Source organism: Magallana gigas, chromosome 3 (genome assembly GCF_963853765.1).
Source record: "Magallana gigas chromosome 3, xbMagGiga1.1, whole genome shotgun sequence".
Classification (NCBI taxonomy): Eukaryota; Metazoa; Mollusca; class Bivalvia; order Ostreida; family Ostreidae; genus Magallana; species Magallana gigas.
In genome coordinates, this window is record NC_088855.1 from 36,670,579 (window position 1) to 36,686,575 (window position 15,997).

Here is a 15,997-nt window from a genome sequence, read left to right on the forward strand (position 1 = left end):
GGTATTATTGAAAAACCCACGAAACTTGTTTATAGTTTATACTGTAACGGGATGGAAGAAATAATGACAGACCAGATCGGGATTCGAACCCAGACCCCCCCTGAATCTCTAGTCCTGTGTTTTTCGAACTGATCTATCTGGCACATGTATTCGAATCGGTCTGACCGTCATAATACCAACAGAAACGTTAGTACGGTACTCAAGAAATACCGTACCAATACATGTGCACACCAAAATGTGGTTCATCAGAAACAATTTTAGTGTTTTTTAAAAAAGCTTTAGAACAAGTTCTAAACAGCAATAAGTGAGTTATCAAAATAATTTCATTCTTATTTTTATATGTGCCGTAAACCCTTGTGCCTGAAATTGAGAAATGCGTACCACGTGCTTGTTAGTTGAGATTTTTGTGTTTGGTTTTTGCTTGTGAAGATTTTTTAGATGAGTCTGGTCCCCGCTTTCAAAAACGATGCTACGTGCCTGACCAGTGAAATAAATGTAAATTTTCACATCATGTATTTTCTACCAATCACAAAGGAGAGGAAGTGAACGACCCGGAGACTGTAAATTATTTCGACTCTTTATACGTCTTCCATAAGATGGGTTCTACTACTCAGGGAATTGCAAGACGTACGTATACTGTACAGGTTAAATGGTGAATACTATTCACATATTCAATTTACCTTAAAGTCCAATAGAAATATAAATCATACACATCTCACAGAATCACCAACTGAGCTGCATGATTGTACAAAAATGGAGCGGTAGGTACCTTTATATACACTCGTTTAAACCAAAGTGAGTACAACTCACGGAATCTCTAAACAGGTGCTCACCAATAAAGGTAGTAAGTGTACTTTTACAAGAATTATACTGACCAGAAGAAGGCATTTCTTACTTAAAAAATCAGAAATATATTCTGGATGATACATGTTTACTTCCCACACCGGTACATACATAATGGTGAGTTCTACTCACGATAGCAACAGGACCTTTATTTACCAATAAAGAACAAATCAACGAATCAATGCTGAAATTCGGTGATGTACAAATTTATTTCAGGCAAAATATTTTCATTCATTAAGAATAATCTCATGTTCGTGACAAGTATGTGTGATTTATCCCTGTCACCGCGTGTAGCTTCTGGTCCAGAGGAATGGTTCCTGTTGAACAATACGGCCATTCATCAACATGTCTGCCGTAAATGAATATCGAGTTGACATGCGCGAAAGGCGAACGGAAGTGGTATCAGTTCCGTCATTGAACGCCCCTCTCTCCTTGCCTGAAAGATTCAACACCATGTTTGAGAATATCGGTGACAGTTTAAATGCTTTAATTAATCATTGGACAAACATCCGTCTTTTGTTATGTTTTGAAAATATGACACATTTAAAAAAATACAGAACCAATAATTATCTTTTTTGTTCTATTTTTACAAGGTCATTTCAATATCTTTTTATTTAGGATTTCTTATCACACCATTTTACTTGCTACAACAAAGTGAAGTGCAAATAATCTTAGTCTTTCATTAAAAAGTCCATTTTACTTTATCAATACCCACACACAGTTGGAACATACACATCAGCATTGATCTTTAATTAAGCCAGTTTTTCCATTTAGCTATTTATACACTTCAATAAACTGAACTCGACGAAATTGATTATCTATCTATTGAATCTATTTTAGATTTTCTATGAAGCGTCCGTTGTTTACGAGAATTCAACTCCTAAATACTGATTACATTTACTCTCTTTTGTCGTGGTAAAAAGGTCGATTAGATGTACTCTCTTTTGTCGTGGCAAAAAGGTCTAAATACAAAAGCGTAGATAGTTTCACAAGATTTCTCCAATGAACAAGTCGTTAAAGTCAAATATGTGCAAAATTTGCGAATCGTGAACTGCAGCAATTACACGATTGTAAGACCGACTTTAGCAAAATGAATTATTAGTATGCTAAGTACTTTTGTTATTTTCTAATTTTTACTGGGCGACAACACATTAAAAAGGAATACAGTGTAACAAACATAAATCAAATCAGACGTGAAGATGTTTATTAGAATTCATGAAATACTGGTACCGATTCAAACACATGTCTTAACACGGATTAACACTTGCTACATGCAATTGTTACTTCTTTGTTTTCAATTGGTGCTGTGGAATATGTAAGAAAGAATACAAAAAATTATTAAATAGAATAAACATCCAACTAACTGAAGTATGTCTAGTTTAACATTTTTTTAAAATCAAAGTCATCTGTAGATACGTTTCATTATATTTTTGTTTGAGTAAATACTTGTGATTACTCTTTGGGCTTCCTATAAAACGCCAATTGAAATTACCCCGTTTTTTTTTAAAGATTACTGAAAGTTCTAAGTTTGTCAAATTTGAAAAATTGTATAAATTGACGAAAAATGACACGATGACAAAGAGATTTACATTTCATGCCAAGAACAAGCCAGCTTTGCGAACATGCATGCAAACTGAAAATCAAATGATAGTCCACAAAGCTCTACTTAGGTACTTTTTCTACTTCATTACTCTACAGCCAAAGAAATGTCAAAATATATAAGTTTATGTGCCTCTGTCACAAAATCTTGTATAATACTACATTGGGTTGAAAGAAAAAACTAGTAGTGCTTTTATTACTGTTTTATGAAATAATTATATATTTTTGGATTTTTTTACAAAATTGGTTACAATTATACTTTTTACATATTACTTTTACTTTTTGTTCAGCAATAGGTACCTTGTTTTAGTATCCAAAGAAGTGGACGGTTCACGTTTTGCAAGGTTGTCTGCTGAAAAAAATAAAAATCATAGAAAAGTGTTATGTGTTTATCAGCCCACAGAGATCAGGGTAAAGTTCAGACAATATGAATATGCAGCATTCCAATATAATATCATATCATGTCAAGTCAAAAGCACAGCAAACTGGTTTTCAAAACACCTACATGTATGTAAAAAAAAACCACACACACAAAACAAAGATTCAGAATACAGAACTACATGTATAAAAAAAAGGGATTGGAGTAATTATGAAATTTTACCCTTACAGACGATGTCTCGGAATGCCCGGCGAAATTTGACGGAGAGCATATTGTACACAATGGGATTAATGGCGCTGTTGATGAAGACCATGTTTCGACAGAAGAGCCAGAACCAGGAATCTTTGAACTGGAGCAGGCTGTCTTGGAACGAGTTGTACACTACAACAATTCGGTACGGGAGCCAGAGGGTTCCGAACAGCACCACTATCACTATGAGCATGCGCACAACCTGCGTGAAAAAAACAGCAACAATCCCAAAATAATCAAATGATGCGTTTCCGGTCTGTAAATTAATACTTAAATGATATTGTTCTTTGTAAATGTTAGTATATGTTTTGGTTTTAACTACAAAAGTTTCATATCGGTCTCTTCCATGCTTATAATTTAAAAATTTCCATATTTAAAGAAGATTTCTCGAGCGTATTAATAATATGCTCGGAAGGGGCTTCTGAATAACCAAAACTTAAATTGTTAAACTAAAATGAGATTGTTTACTTCCCTACCGTTAATTTTTTGAAATTAGAATTGGACAAGTTATGTTTTATATTTACATGTTTCAGTGTCTTTGCCTGTGATAACACTACGTATCGATTTTGTACTATACAGTCCAATAACTTCAAATGCGGTGCCAGCGGGGTTTGATTTTTTATATTTAAACATTTAATCGAAGAATGGCTGAAAATTATGTAAATATAAGTAATAAGGAATCGTTCTTCGAATATTATGAGGTGATAATTTCGGTCGGGGCATGATCAAATCTATCATAAAGCCCTTCGGGCTTTATTGGATTTGATCACGCCCCGACCGAAATTATCATCTCATAATACTCAAAGAATGATTCTTTATTCCTTAAGTAAGTCAAGGCGGAAGTTCTTTAAATTTATAAAAGAATGTGTTGCATTCCCGATTGAGGTTTTTAGTGTTTTCGGTTTTTATAGAAAGTGTGATATTATTTTTCATTTTTATCGAAACGTTATTCATATGAAGAGGAATTTGTCATTATAAATTTCAATTAAAACGCCAACATTTTACATTTAACATTTCTTTTAAAAATAATTGATTCATATTAGGTTCAAATTCAAAATCTTATTTTTTTTTCAAGGAAATTTTTTGGATGTTTAAAGCATTAAAAAGAAAATTTCAAAGAATTTTCGTAATAAAGATCTGTGAATCTATAATATCAATAATCAAAAGATTATTACGTATGAAGACCATATATGAATGATAATGCATTTAAATATCAATTTATGTGTTATATGTCTCATCCATTGGAACAATATTGGAAGAAATATCTCAATTTTTTGAAGTTTTCTCTGCTGATCCCATCTTATGATACAGTGTATCCCCGTCTAAAGTGAAGTGTCTTTTAATGTTACTCCAAGGGTTATGACATTCTCATGTCCTTGAAAACTAGCGAGAGGTGCTAACATTTAACGATGTTTGTTCCAGATAAAAGGGAAAAAGATAAAATGGAGAGAAAAAAAAAGAATTTAGACGTATACCGGAACATCGCTCAAGTGTGATCGCAAAAAAATGATATTGATTTATTATTCATGAGTCAACTTATGCGATTACTGTACTACAGCATGCTGAAAAAATTGCGTAATTTTCTCTTTTCGCTAATCAGAGTGGTTGTAAATGTTATTTTTCCCGGTTTGTTCCAAATTAATTGAGGTAATCATACTTCATTAGGTACTGAAGACAATGAAAGTACAGATGAAAAGAAAAAAAAAACCACAGACACAACTATTTCCCCCAATCTTTCATTCACATTGTCGTAAACATGAAACAATTGGTTCCGACATCGAGTCATAAACTCGTTTCACAAAAAGTATGAAACAAATGCGGTAGATTCCATGCATGATAGAGAGAAAAAGTGCATTATTTCGCAGAGTTGACGTGCTCCGTGTTGCACCCTCGTTACCTATCCTTGTAACGGAAAATTCTGTCGAGGTTTGAGTGTACTGACTGACAAGATACGACATCTTCATTCATTATCGTCAAAAAAAAAGTTCACCGATCCTGTATGAAATGAATTCCCCCTTTGAAAACACAGACTGTTGATTACAACATATACACGAGTCACGTGACCAGTTCCGAGTGTTCGACTGGTACCGTACTTCTTGATTCATTTAGAGATGATTATCGATATCGTTTTGGTCTTTATTTTATTTTTAAAAGTTTAGATAGGATCAATGCCCTGAATTATAATAGTACATAGAGGAAGTTATGCCACTTGGCCAAACGCCGTCTGTTTAAGATAGTGACGGCAAAACGCCAAGCCTGGATACCTTTGAAGCTATACTGTACTGAAGACTTCCAGATAGTTTTCCATGGCTTTTTGTATTTTTTTGGGTTTGGTTATATTTATGGTGTAGATTCAAGTTATTGATGATGCATATCGATGTACGCACTTTGTAACACATGGTTTACATAGCAGATGATTGTATAAAAGAGTGTTAGATATGAACATTTGACATTGCTGTATGAAATAGCCGAAATAATTATATTTTCAATAATTTTGATAAGTTTTATCACATAGTAGTGATTTAAAGTCAATATACAAACAAATTTGCTTTAACGTTTTTATGTCCATCTCATCTAGCGGCTATAGATAACTGTGATATTTTATTAACCTAAATTCTAGTGTTTCGCGCACCCAAATCTGCCCTCTATTCAAAAAATTTACATAGGACTTTCGGTTCAGTAACGCTATTAACCAATTTTTCTTTCAGATTACACAACGTTTATTGTACAATTGTGCTAGTCTCAGCTTAGATTAAAAAAATTCTGGAAGAAAACAAAAGTTATTGACCTGTTCATGTTTTTTCATTTCTCATCCGTTTTTTTGTTTTTAATAACCATGAATTTTGAATTTTGTTTTACAAAGAAGATGAGTGGATAAGGCGTGTAAAATGCCTATATAAGGACAGATAAGGTACTGAAAAGTTATATATATATATATATATATATATATTTTCAACATAACATCGATTTGTAATCCTTAAATATGATCAATATTTGGAATATCTTGATTTACACTGGCGTATGCGTATAAAAACCTCCAAATAGTGTCATTAATTAGATCTTCAACGCCTTTTTGTTTATAGCACGAGTTTGTGCTCCGTATTTTTGTAATTTTCTAATTAAAGTCTAACGGAAAACAAATCGATTTCAATCAAACGTGGAGAGATGACACATTTTAAAATGCAGTGGTTAGAGCACCAGAAATTAGGAAACCTTACATAAGTAGGCTTTTTAGGTTGTGGGTTCGATACCACTAAAATTAAAGGTAATTGCGTTTTTTCTTCTCGTTTGTTAAAATATTCAAATCTATACATTGTAGTTAGATATTGTGATTTTGCAAACTTTTATTATAACAGTATCAAATAGATTTAATTGAAAAAATTTGAAATTGAATTTAATGACTAAACAAAACGGGCGTTTGCGGTATTCTATCCTTCAATCTTCTTTAACACTGAGTAACTAGAAGGATATCATTAGTACGGTAAAAATAATACATCCATCCCCAAACAATCACCCCCAAACCACAAACGCTGTAGTCATTAGAATAGCAAAATTTTGCTCAAGTATCATCAAAAAGGTCTACAGAACATGGTATTGCAAGAGATGAAAAACTTAACTTACCGGCAAAATCTGTAGAACTGCACAGTATGTTCATCACAAATGTTTTCTATTTAACTTGATTTATTTATCTTCATTTTTTTCTTTTTTTTCCCTTTTTTCCTTTTGTTTTTGTTTGTTTGCTTGCTTGTTTTTTTTTTTATATATATAACAGGGAAGTTTCAAGATCGGATGTGTTCCGTTTATAATAAGATTCTCGTTGGTTGTTGGAACTTATGTTCAAACCTTCCAACATTACGAGCAATACTGTGGTTTCATCATTATTCGTTGAATACCAATTTTCGTGGATTTCGTTGTTAAGTTTACCCATGAAATCAAATGTTCATTGAAGTGCAATTTCTACAAACAATTTGTATTGATGGGGTCATGGGCCACCAATTTACGTATCCTTGAAACTGTGATTTTCGCTTTAATTTAACCACGAAAATTGATACTCTTGAATATTAATGAAACCACAGTATATAACTCATTAACAAAAGCAGACAATTCAACGTATTTTGACTAAGTCAAGGTAGACCATTTATAAAGCTTTCAAAGCTAACAGTCCTTTACAAACGGAACAATTTGTTTTTAAAAAGGAAAAGCGCATCCTGTCTTCTACATGCACTGAGTTTTCATACTTTTACAAGTATAAACAACTCTGCTTTTGACATGCATCATGTTGCATGGGAAATATACAATTAATGGCATCCCGCTGCAGTTAGATACAATATATTTATTGTTATTTTACATACATGTATTTTGTTTATTATATAGCTCTCAGTTGTTAAATTTTTGTAAGGAATAAAGTTTATCTGTTACATCTTTCTTCCTTTTATTATGTTACGCACATTTTTCTTTTATCTTTGTTTTGATTTTGACAAAATCAGTAAGTAAAGCTTTTAAAGGAAAAACTTTTTTTTTTTTGGGGGGGGGGGGGGGTATTCTCGATTATGTCGATGAAATAAGCTAGGGTGAAGTATTTTTAGGTTTAAATTGTTTCACACAAAAATTATTCGCCCTATAGATATTATTCTGATATGAATACACACACACAACAAGAAGTGAATCCGTTGATTTTCAATTAATATGCGCAAGCAGATTGCGCAATGATAAAAGAATTCAGTTATCAAGTATTACAATTTCTGTCCAATAACAAAGGTCATGTAAAATATTATCTTGGAAATTGTTCTATTTGCTGCCTATCAATCAATGCATTATTTGATCGCCGCGTCTAAATGGCACCAATGACTTAAATTGCGGAAGCTCACCGTTTACAATAAACATGCCTTATCTCAACACGAATTCCCCCCTCTATCTTCATTTGCAACGCAAAGATACTTGAACGGAACAAGTGGTTGATATTCCAGTAGCGGCTATTGAAACAGCATGAAATATTACGGTGCATGTAAATATCACTGTAAACGAAATTACATGTCAAAACCAAATGCATTTGTAATGTAACAGTTAGTAGTAGACACAGCCTCCGGAAGACAATATATTGTGTTTGGTAATACTGCATGAATAGTAAGCAAAGCTGCAGGCCAGTCAAATTGTTACTAGTATCGATATTGAGTGTACTGATACATCACGTAAGTCACGACGTCAACCCAAAGCACTTCAAACCCTTTATCTTTCAACTCGTTTCATAGTACTAATCCACAAAGGAATCCACTTACTCTCTCGGCAAATAGGGCATACAATGTATAAGCAAATACCCATCAGATCTGCCTTAAACATTTTTAAAAGTATTGTATTTTTGGCCATACACTAGTATTAAGTAAAGAAAACATCCAAATCCTAGTAGTTTAGCTTTAAATAACTTATTCCTTCATCTTTATACCGAGCTCTTCATTAAAAGGAGGTAAAAATAGCCTAAAATGGCCACGACCATCCAGCGCTCTTAAACAATAAAATGCTTTATTTTGTTGGTTCATGCGGGTATGAAGGTAGCGAGCATTGCAGAAGCGGCTTATGTCATTTTTTTTCAATGCTCGCTAACTTCATCACCAGCATACATAAATCGCCAAAGAAAGCCTTTTATTGTATATATTTACATCTGTTTCAAAAAATTGATTGCATTAATCATATAGTGTAGGTAAAAGTAGCTCAATTACTGTTAGTGTACATCAATACGATTAATTGAATTGATTTGGCGTCATTTCCTTCACTCCGGTTTTTTTTTTTAGGTTGCTGTTCAAATGTTTCAATCGATCGATAAACTAGTTGGATCTGGATTGTGTTTATCAAAGCCCTGGCAGTTTTTGATAGAGAATGTATGAATCACAATCTGTTTTCTTCAGAAATATACAAGAAAATACACAGTAGATGTAAATACAGAACTGTGAAAACGGACCAACGGACCAATCCCTTTGCTTTACAAAAGCATGTACTTCTATCGGTACAAATTTTCTTTGACATCCATCAACGGCAGCTTCGAACTTTACCTGAAAAGACCCCCCCCCCCCCCCCCACACACACACACAGAAAAATTGGATGAAGATATTACTGGTCGTCAGTGGGTGTAGCTAAGTTTATACTATACAGTTATTGTGTAATCATTAGAATTGATGGTCGCTATATTTTCTTCAGTGCCCCTTTCCCTAGACGAAAAACCATTTAAAGAGAGTTATGATATCTTTCATACTAAAACTTAAAACTGACGCCACGAAAATATATCTCCACGAATAATTGGCCCCCACGAATTCAAATGATTCCACACTATTGTTCCTTGTTGTCCCTGATTCTATTAGCCGACGTATATATTGACAACCGTATAACTGCTCGGCCATTTCCGTCACCGCAAATAACGGTAACGGAAAAGGGCGAGAGTGATCAGAATGACTTAATTGACTGAATCACAAGAGATCAGAAACGATTCTGTAAAGAGCATTACAAGAGTTCTCACAGAATCTCACAGATACAAGTTACAGCGTTACAATAACTCAATCAGTGATGTGATAAATTGTGATTATTACAAAAACTATCGAAGTCACTAAAGGCTTTGAAGCGACTGGACCATTGTGTATCATTATCGTAATGGGAAATAAAACAGTATCATTCTACGACTTAAAGAATAAAAACCCGTACTAGATTTTTCCCAGTTCAATTCTGCCTATGACGATTTACACGTAAATAGAGAAAACAAAGAGACAAGTTGCTGTCCTTTAAAAAAGGACTGCAATACGTGGACCATTTGCATGTGTTTCCAACGAAAACGTGAAAGCCTTAAGATTTTCAAAGATTCCACCGATTCAAGCCCCCTGCTTTTAACTACAAAATTTGTACGTTGTATTACGTATATGTATAGCCCTGACTTTTTATCTCGGAATTTAATGGGTTCATACTTCTAAAATAATTATGATCTATATTAATGATTAATATAGTATCAGACATTCGGCGAATTCTACTATTTGCGCACACATTACACTATCTTGTTTACTATGCAGTGACAGCTTTGTGTAAATTATATACAGTCACATAACTATTCAGTCATACTTAAATGCTTAAAAACTTTTAATCGGCATGTACTCTAGCCTCGCCAACTAAAAAAGTAAAGTTGAGCTACATATGTATTCGGAAAACAACAAAACGGTGCAAATTATATATGCTATTTGATGCAAGTTGTAGTTTCGGCATAACATTAACTTATTTCATAATACTAACGGTTTATATCATCCCGATCATTTCTTTAAAATGAATAGTTTGTTTCTGTACTGTTTACCGACAACTTTACAATTACAGCGCCTTTACACTTATTAATTATGTGCATATGGCATGGAATCCCGATCCCGATTCAGATGAAAGTATGCTAGCCTGGTTCCCTGAGCTACCCATTACGCACAGGAACCAGGCTAGCTCATGCGCAGGCTAAATTTTCCCCATAGCATCCGGTTTAACCTCGCTTATATATTTTCTGCGTGGACCTCAGGGTCCACGCAATAAATGTCAATTTGTTCCCCATGGTTTCAAACTCTAGTGAACTTCAAACACGACTGATTAAATGCATGTGACATTAACAATAAAAGCAGCCCGGCTACTGGAGGTAATTAACAATGCACGACAAACGGAATAGATTCGTAAGAATTGCGTGCTTACATTAAATCTATGTGATTGCTTAAAGAACATTAGTTTTGTGACTATATTTTTTTTCTTTTTTTATGAAATAATAAGCTATCGTAATTCCCCATCTACAGTCCTATAGCTATAGGCTGGTGTTTTGGAACTCAGTACAAACAAGGATGTCTCTTGATATTAGCGGCGGCTCTATATTGCCCGTAAAAAATGTTACGTTATGACATAGTATCTCGTGACAAAGAATTATATCTAAATAATTTGTCAGCGTCCTAATGCTTTTCCGGATTATGCTTTCGTGTAAATTTAGGTTATAGTTTTCATGGCGGAAAGCTTTATGTGAATTTGTAAATCCCGCGTTCTCGTTTGATCATTTCTTTTGCAGAAAATCTACACAAGGTAATAAAAGCAGTGATTGGTATTGTTAGAAGGAATGTCAGAGATCCTAGAGCCAGCGATAGAGGGCTCCTTTTTACTTATCTCTCACGAATGCCTACGCATGAAATTAGTCCCTGTACCATTATATGATACAAACCCATTTTCCGATAGGAATTTGAATTGTACGTATTTTCTACTGAATCTCAAACATCAAAACGTTAATGTTACCACATACTTCCTACTTATAATTATAAATCAAAGTACTGAAGTACTGACGGGAGTTGATTTTATCGATTATCATTTATTTTAAAATCAACTTATCTTGCGTGGCAATTAGTTTCTAGTCTGTATTTAAATTACGCACATTTTTATAATATGAATTTTAATTAGACTTTTCAGACAAGAATTTAGAGAAACCCCATATAAATCATGTTGTGTAATATTTAAAGATAGATTTCAAACTATGTATTAGTAATCGAAACAATTCTAAAAATTGTGTGGATCCAAGCACTATTGATATTGAACCCCAGTCTCGTTCAACCAGACGCTCAGCTGTCTCCGTTAATCTCCGACAAGCAAAAGAGCCTCTCTGTTTGTCGGAGACGAGCGTCTGGTTGAACGAGACTATATTAAACTCTGGCGTAGGAATACTTGAGACTAAATAAATATCTAAATTGTTCGTATTATATAAAATCTTACTATTTTCAAAGTGTTTATAGATAAGTTTCCTTGAAAACAATGCTTCAGCATACATTACGTCGAATTTTTCTATTATATTCAAGAACTAAGACTTGTCAGCGGTGATGATTTGTGCTTAGGTCCAAACACTGTTTCACTTTCAGTTTGCCAGAGTGACTGCATTAGAGAGTTGATTAAAATCAACTCCCAAAAAAACAGTTTGAGAACAAAGAAATTCATTTGTTTTGTGTGCTTTAGAAAGAAAAAAATATTCATAATTCAAGAATATTAATTACACATGTTATTGTTTCTTCATTCTATTTCCAGTCTAGATGACTGTATAGTAACGCAATGCGCACATCTACATTTCATGTCCTTGACATTTGATCTTCTACATACGGAACTTAACCTCAAGATCCCCTTAAGAACTGAAATTTCTCAAATTTACATTGTAAAATTACCAGAATTATGTCTCGGAACCCCCTCCCGGCAAACTCAAATATCAATCAGATCCTCCTTGGAAAAAAAATCTGGATCTGCGCTTGTTCTAACTAAAACAAATGGACTGGTGATATACAATGCGGTGAAAAGTATATTTGGTGCAAACTCAAAAGAAATGCAACTGACTGAAATAAGTTGTAATAATCCGATATTAATCGAGACCTTTCCTATAAATTCACGGTGCCACGATATTTCCACGTAAATTCTGACAAATGAGACCGATGTTGTGTAAGCGTCTTAGTCCGCTTTTATTATTCGACATTCATGTACTTTGAGTCATTATAATTTATACGCATAAAATGTTGGTCACATTGGCAGAAAAAAAGGACTGAATATTAAAATTAGTCACACACACTCCGATCTAGTAATATTGGCTTTTTTCACACATTTATCGCCAAACATTTAATTTACATATACAATAAATTTGAAATTTAACCAATCTTAAGTGCAACAGTTCCCTGTGATATGTCCTTGACATTTACCTATCATCTTCTTTGTATGACATGAAACATGTGGCACGCAAATCCCAATTTAGCTGAAATATACGACGCAGATGTTTCTTTTAATGTACAGTCAAAATCTTAGTCATGCACTAAAGAAAGAAATATCAAACATTTAAAATGTTCCAATTCAAGATCAGTCATTTTTTGTGTGGGGTAAGTATGCAGACAACTTCCTGGAAACATTCAAAATATCGAGCTGATTCCAGCTGCTGTCATTATTTGTGACGCAGGCGTCGAGCTCGCTGTCTCTGAAAGACGATGTTTGGGAGATTACTGGAGATCGGAACCTCTTGGGTGTTCGTAAAAAAAACCCCCAGAAAAAAACCCAGAGGAAACAAAGAAAAAAAACCACTTTCACATTTTCCCTTGTTCCATGTCAACGAAATATTTTTCCATCAGTATCACACGCCTTGAAAAATGTCTTTGTTTTTGTTGATATCTCATATGCTAGAAGGCTACTAAGTGCCATTTCTTCCAAAATAAAAAAAACACCCTTCAAATTGCCGACTAAACTAAAAAAAAAATACACCAAAGACAAAAAAATATCTGCATCAAAGAATATCTGCACTTTCGAAGTGTGACAATATCAAAAGAACTAAAAGCCATAAATCGTAAGAGCAGTTATAGTTAAGAACAGACTGTTGAACTAAAGTTCGTGTATCTTCAACCATGCTGTATTTTCAGTGGTTTGAACGTTTGATTCACGTGACAGTACAAATACATATGTTCTATGTTAATTTTTAAAGGTTTAGTCATGCATAAGTAAACCCTCTTCAAGTGATAAAATGATTAAATTTCCTTTATACTTTTAATAATTGTAACAAACTTAAAAAATGTCTTGTTTAAAAATGCATTTGTAGGAGTGAAAGTTGTTATTTTTCTTTGTCTTTCCAAAAATCTGTATCTGTAACGAAAGTTCACTCTTTTCTAGGTTCTCTTGAATGTCCTTAACAATTTAATAATTAAGATTAATAGAACGATTGCATTGCATGTTGCAATTTTCAGATAATCTGTATGCGACATTCATGTGCTTTTTGATCATTTTCAGTCATCTGTATTGTTGTTTTGAAGTCAATTTCAAGTGATTACGGATTTTATCGTTTGTTTGTTCGCCAACATGATACTATATTCTGCTTCCCAGGGTCAAAATTTTTATTTTCAAATCATTAATAAATTTTTGCAGGATCAACAAATCTAAGATAAAAGGTTGTTACAAAAATATGTCTTTTGTAATCAAACTAAGACGGAAAAAAGGAATTAGGTGAGTTATGTTTAAGTGAGCTTGTGTCTAATAACGCAGTCAGTCTGAATGCAAAACAAGCACGCCATATTCCCATTGCCGTGATAAACTATCATCGTTTATGCTCTTAGGGACGGTCGCCATTATTGCAGTTGTTCATAAATTCTTGACTAGAATATAGATTAAAGATGCCAATGGTTTTACATCACTTATCCATTATTGTGTTATTTCTATCTGAAAATTCGAGTTATTTATGTTCATTTGCAAAAGTGTTGTCTTCACTCAAATTGAAGATTTTATGTCTCTGTTGAGTTAAATATGCCTTTCAGTTAAATGCAATTGCGCATAAACTACAATATGGATTAAGGTTTTGGCTAAAGCAAACTCGACTCTATACCCATTTACGTATAATACATGTTTATCCTCCCGTAGCCGTAGCAAGCATAAAACTCTCATAACCTTGTTACTCACTGAAACAACTCCCACCTTAACTTGATGCATCGGTTGCAATTACAACGGCAACTAATTGCTTTAAACAATATAATTCATATTCCTGTTGTTTGAATTTGTATTAATTACGCACTCAACGTATATTTTTCTTTTCCTCTTTTCCCTACCCTTGTACATTTGTTTTAGATAGCACTCCGATATATTTTCAATAAATCAAATGATAATTTCAATCCCAAGAACATTATTACCGCCTTCCTTGGAAAACGGTATAAAGAGTTGAAATAATTTACAGTCTCCGGGCTGTGCACTTCCTCTCCTTTGTGATTGGTAGAAAATACATGATGTGAAAATTTACATTTATTTCATTGGTTGATATACTGTTCGGCACAAGGGAGATAATTTTCTGATGATCGATTTTACGTACGACTTAACAATTTTCGTAGATTTCAAATCTTAAAAAGTGAGAAAACGAAAGAACAATAAAAATGGCTCTTAGTGAAATTCAGGCTTTCATTTTTCTGTTAACTAGTTGAAAGAAATATTCTGTAACATCTCTTGAAATAATTTGTCTTTTTCTTTTTGTTTTGATTATACAAATTATGAAATACCAATGAAATTTGAAACGGTATGGCTAATATCAGTAAACAAGTTTGTATCAATCGCAACTTTTCGGGCCTTTCCGGCAAGCTCGGAAAAACACCTCGAATGTATTAACATCACCGGATGTTAGAATTTTATACAAAATGGAGTCGCTTCCCATTAAAATAAGTATCGGCTAGACAGTCTTGTATGTCGCTTCTGTGTTATATTTTAGTGTATATCGTTTACTTTAATGAAGTATAGCTCACATCTCAACAGATCATAAAATGTGGTCTATTTATTTCAAGTTTTACAAAAAGGGGGGTTGTCATGGACGCCTAGGTAATACATTCGAGGTGTTTTTCCGAGCTTGCCGGAAAGGCCCGAGAAGTTGCGATTGAAGTTTGTATATTAGATACGGTGAAACTAATATCAGTAAAAATGAATGATACTGAATGCAGTTGTATTAACTTTAATTAACTTTAATTAAATTTTACTACAGTGATACAGCCCTTCCTAAGATCTCTTTTTACCTTCTATAGTTGATTTCAAATAAATAACACGCTGTAAATAATTTTCAATTTTAAGCACGCACGCTTAAAAGTCACATATTTAAAAAAAAAAAGTTTGGCACGCTATTGCATGGAGAAGAAGGCGATATTTATATAAAAAAAAATAATTAAATTGTCTTTGATATCTTATTGCTGTTAAGAGTTTGCTCTAAAGACGGTAAGCTTTTTTTTAAAAGCTAAACTTGTTGCTAGCGCTCTCGAGCGCTAGCAACTACGTTAGTCCTTTTCACTGGAATACGCATACTCGACTTCATAGTAGGGGATTCTGGGAATACTGTACTACTGTAGATAAACTGTACCATTTGAATTTCGTTTTATCATCTTCACGTGAAGTTTTGTGTTTTATTGTTAATGT

At 33.5% G+C, this 15,997-nt stretch overlaps 1 protein-coding gene across 6 annotated transcripts in view; it reads right to left on the reverse strand.

The window, feature by feature from the left end:
• Positions 1-1,033: 1,033 nt before the first annotated feature.
• LOC105343141 (thyrotropin-releasing hormone receptor) overlaps positions 1,034-15,997 on the reverse strand; it is a 34,223-nt gene continuing 19,259 nt past the window's right edge. Inside the window, exons 2-4 of one of the 6 annotated variants that reach the window (XM_011450364.4) lie at positions 3,050-3,272; positions 2,743-2,791; positions 1,034-1,279 (exon numbers count right to left, since the gene is read on the reverse strand). In XM_011450364.4, coding sequence (XP_011448666.2) covers positions 1,255-1,279; positions 2,743-2,791; positions 3,050-3,272 — 297 coding nt within the window. In that variant the 3' untranslated portion in view covers positions 1,034-1,254. Of the gene's footprint in view, positions 1,280-2,742; positions 2,795-3,043; positions 3,273-15,997 lie in introns of all 6 variants that reach the window. The other 5 variants (XM_011450360.4, XM_011450362.4, XM_011450358.4 and 2 more) reach the window with 5 other exon arrangements.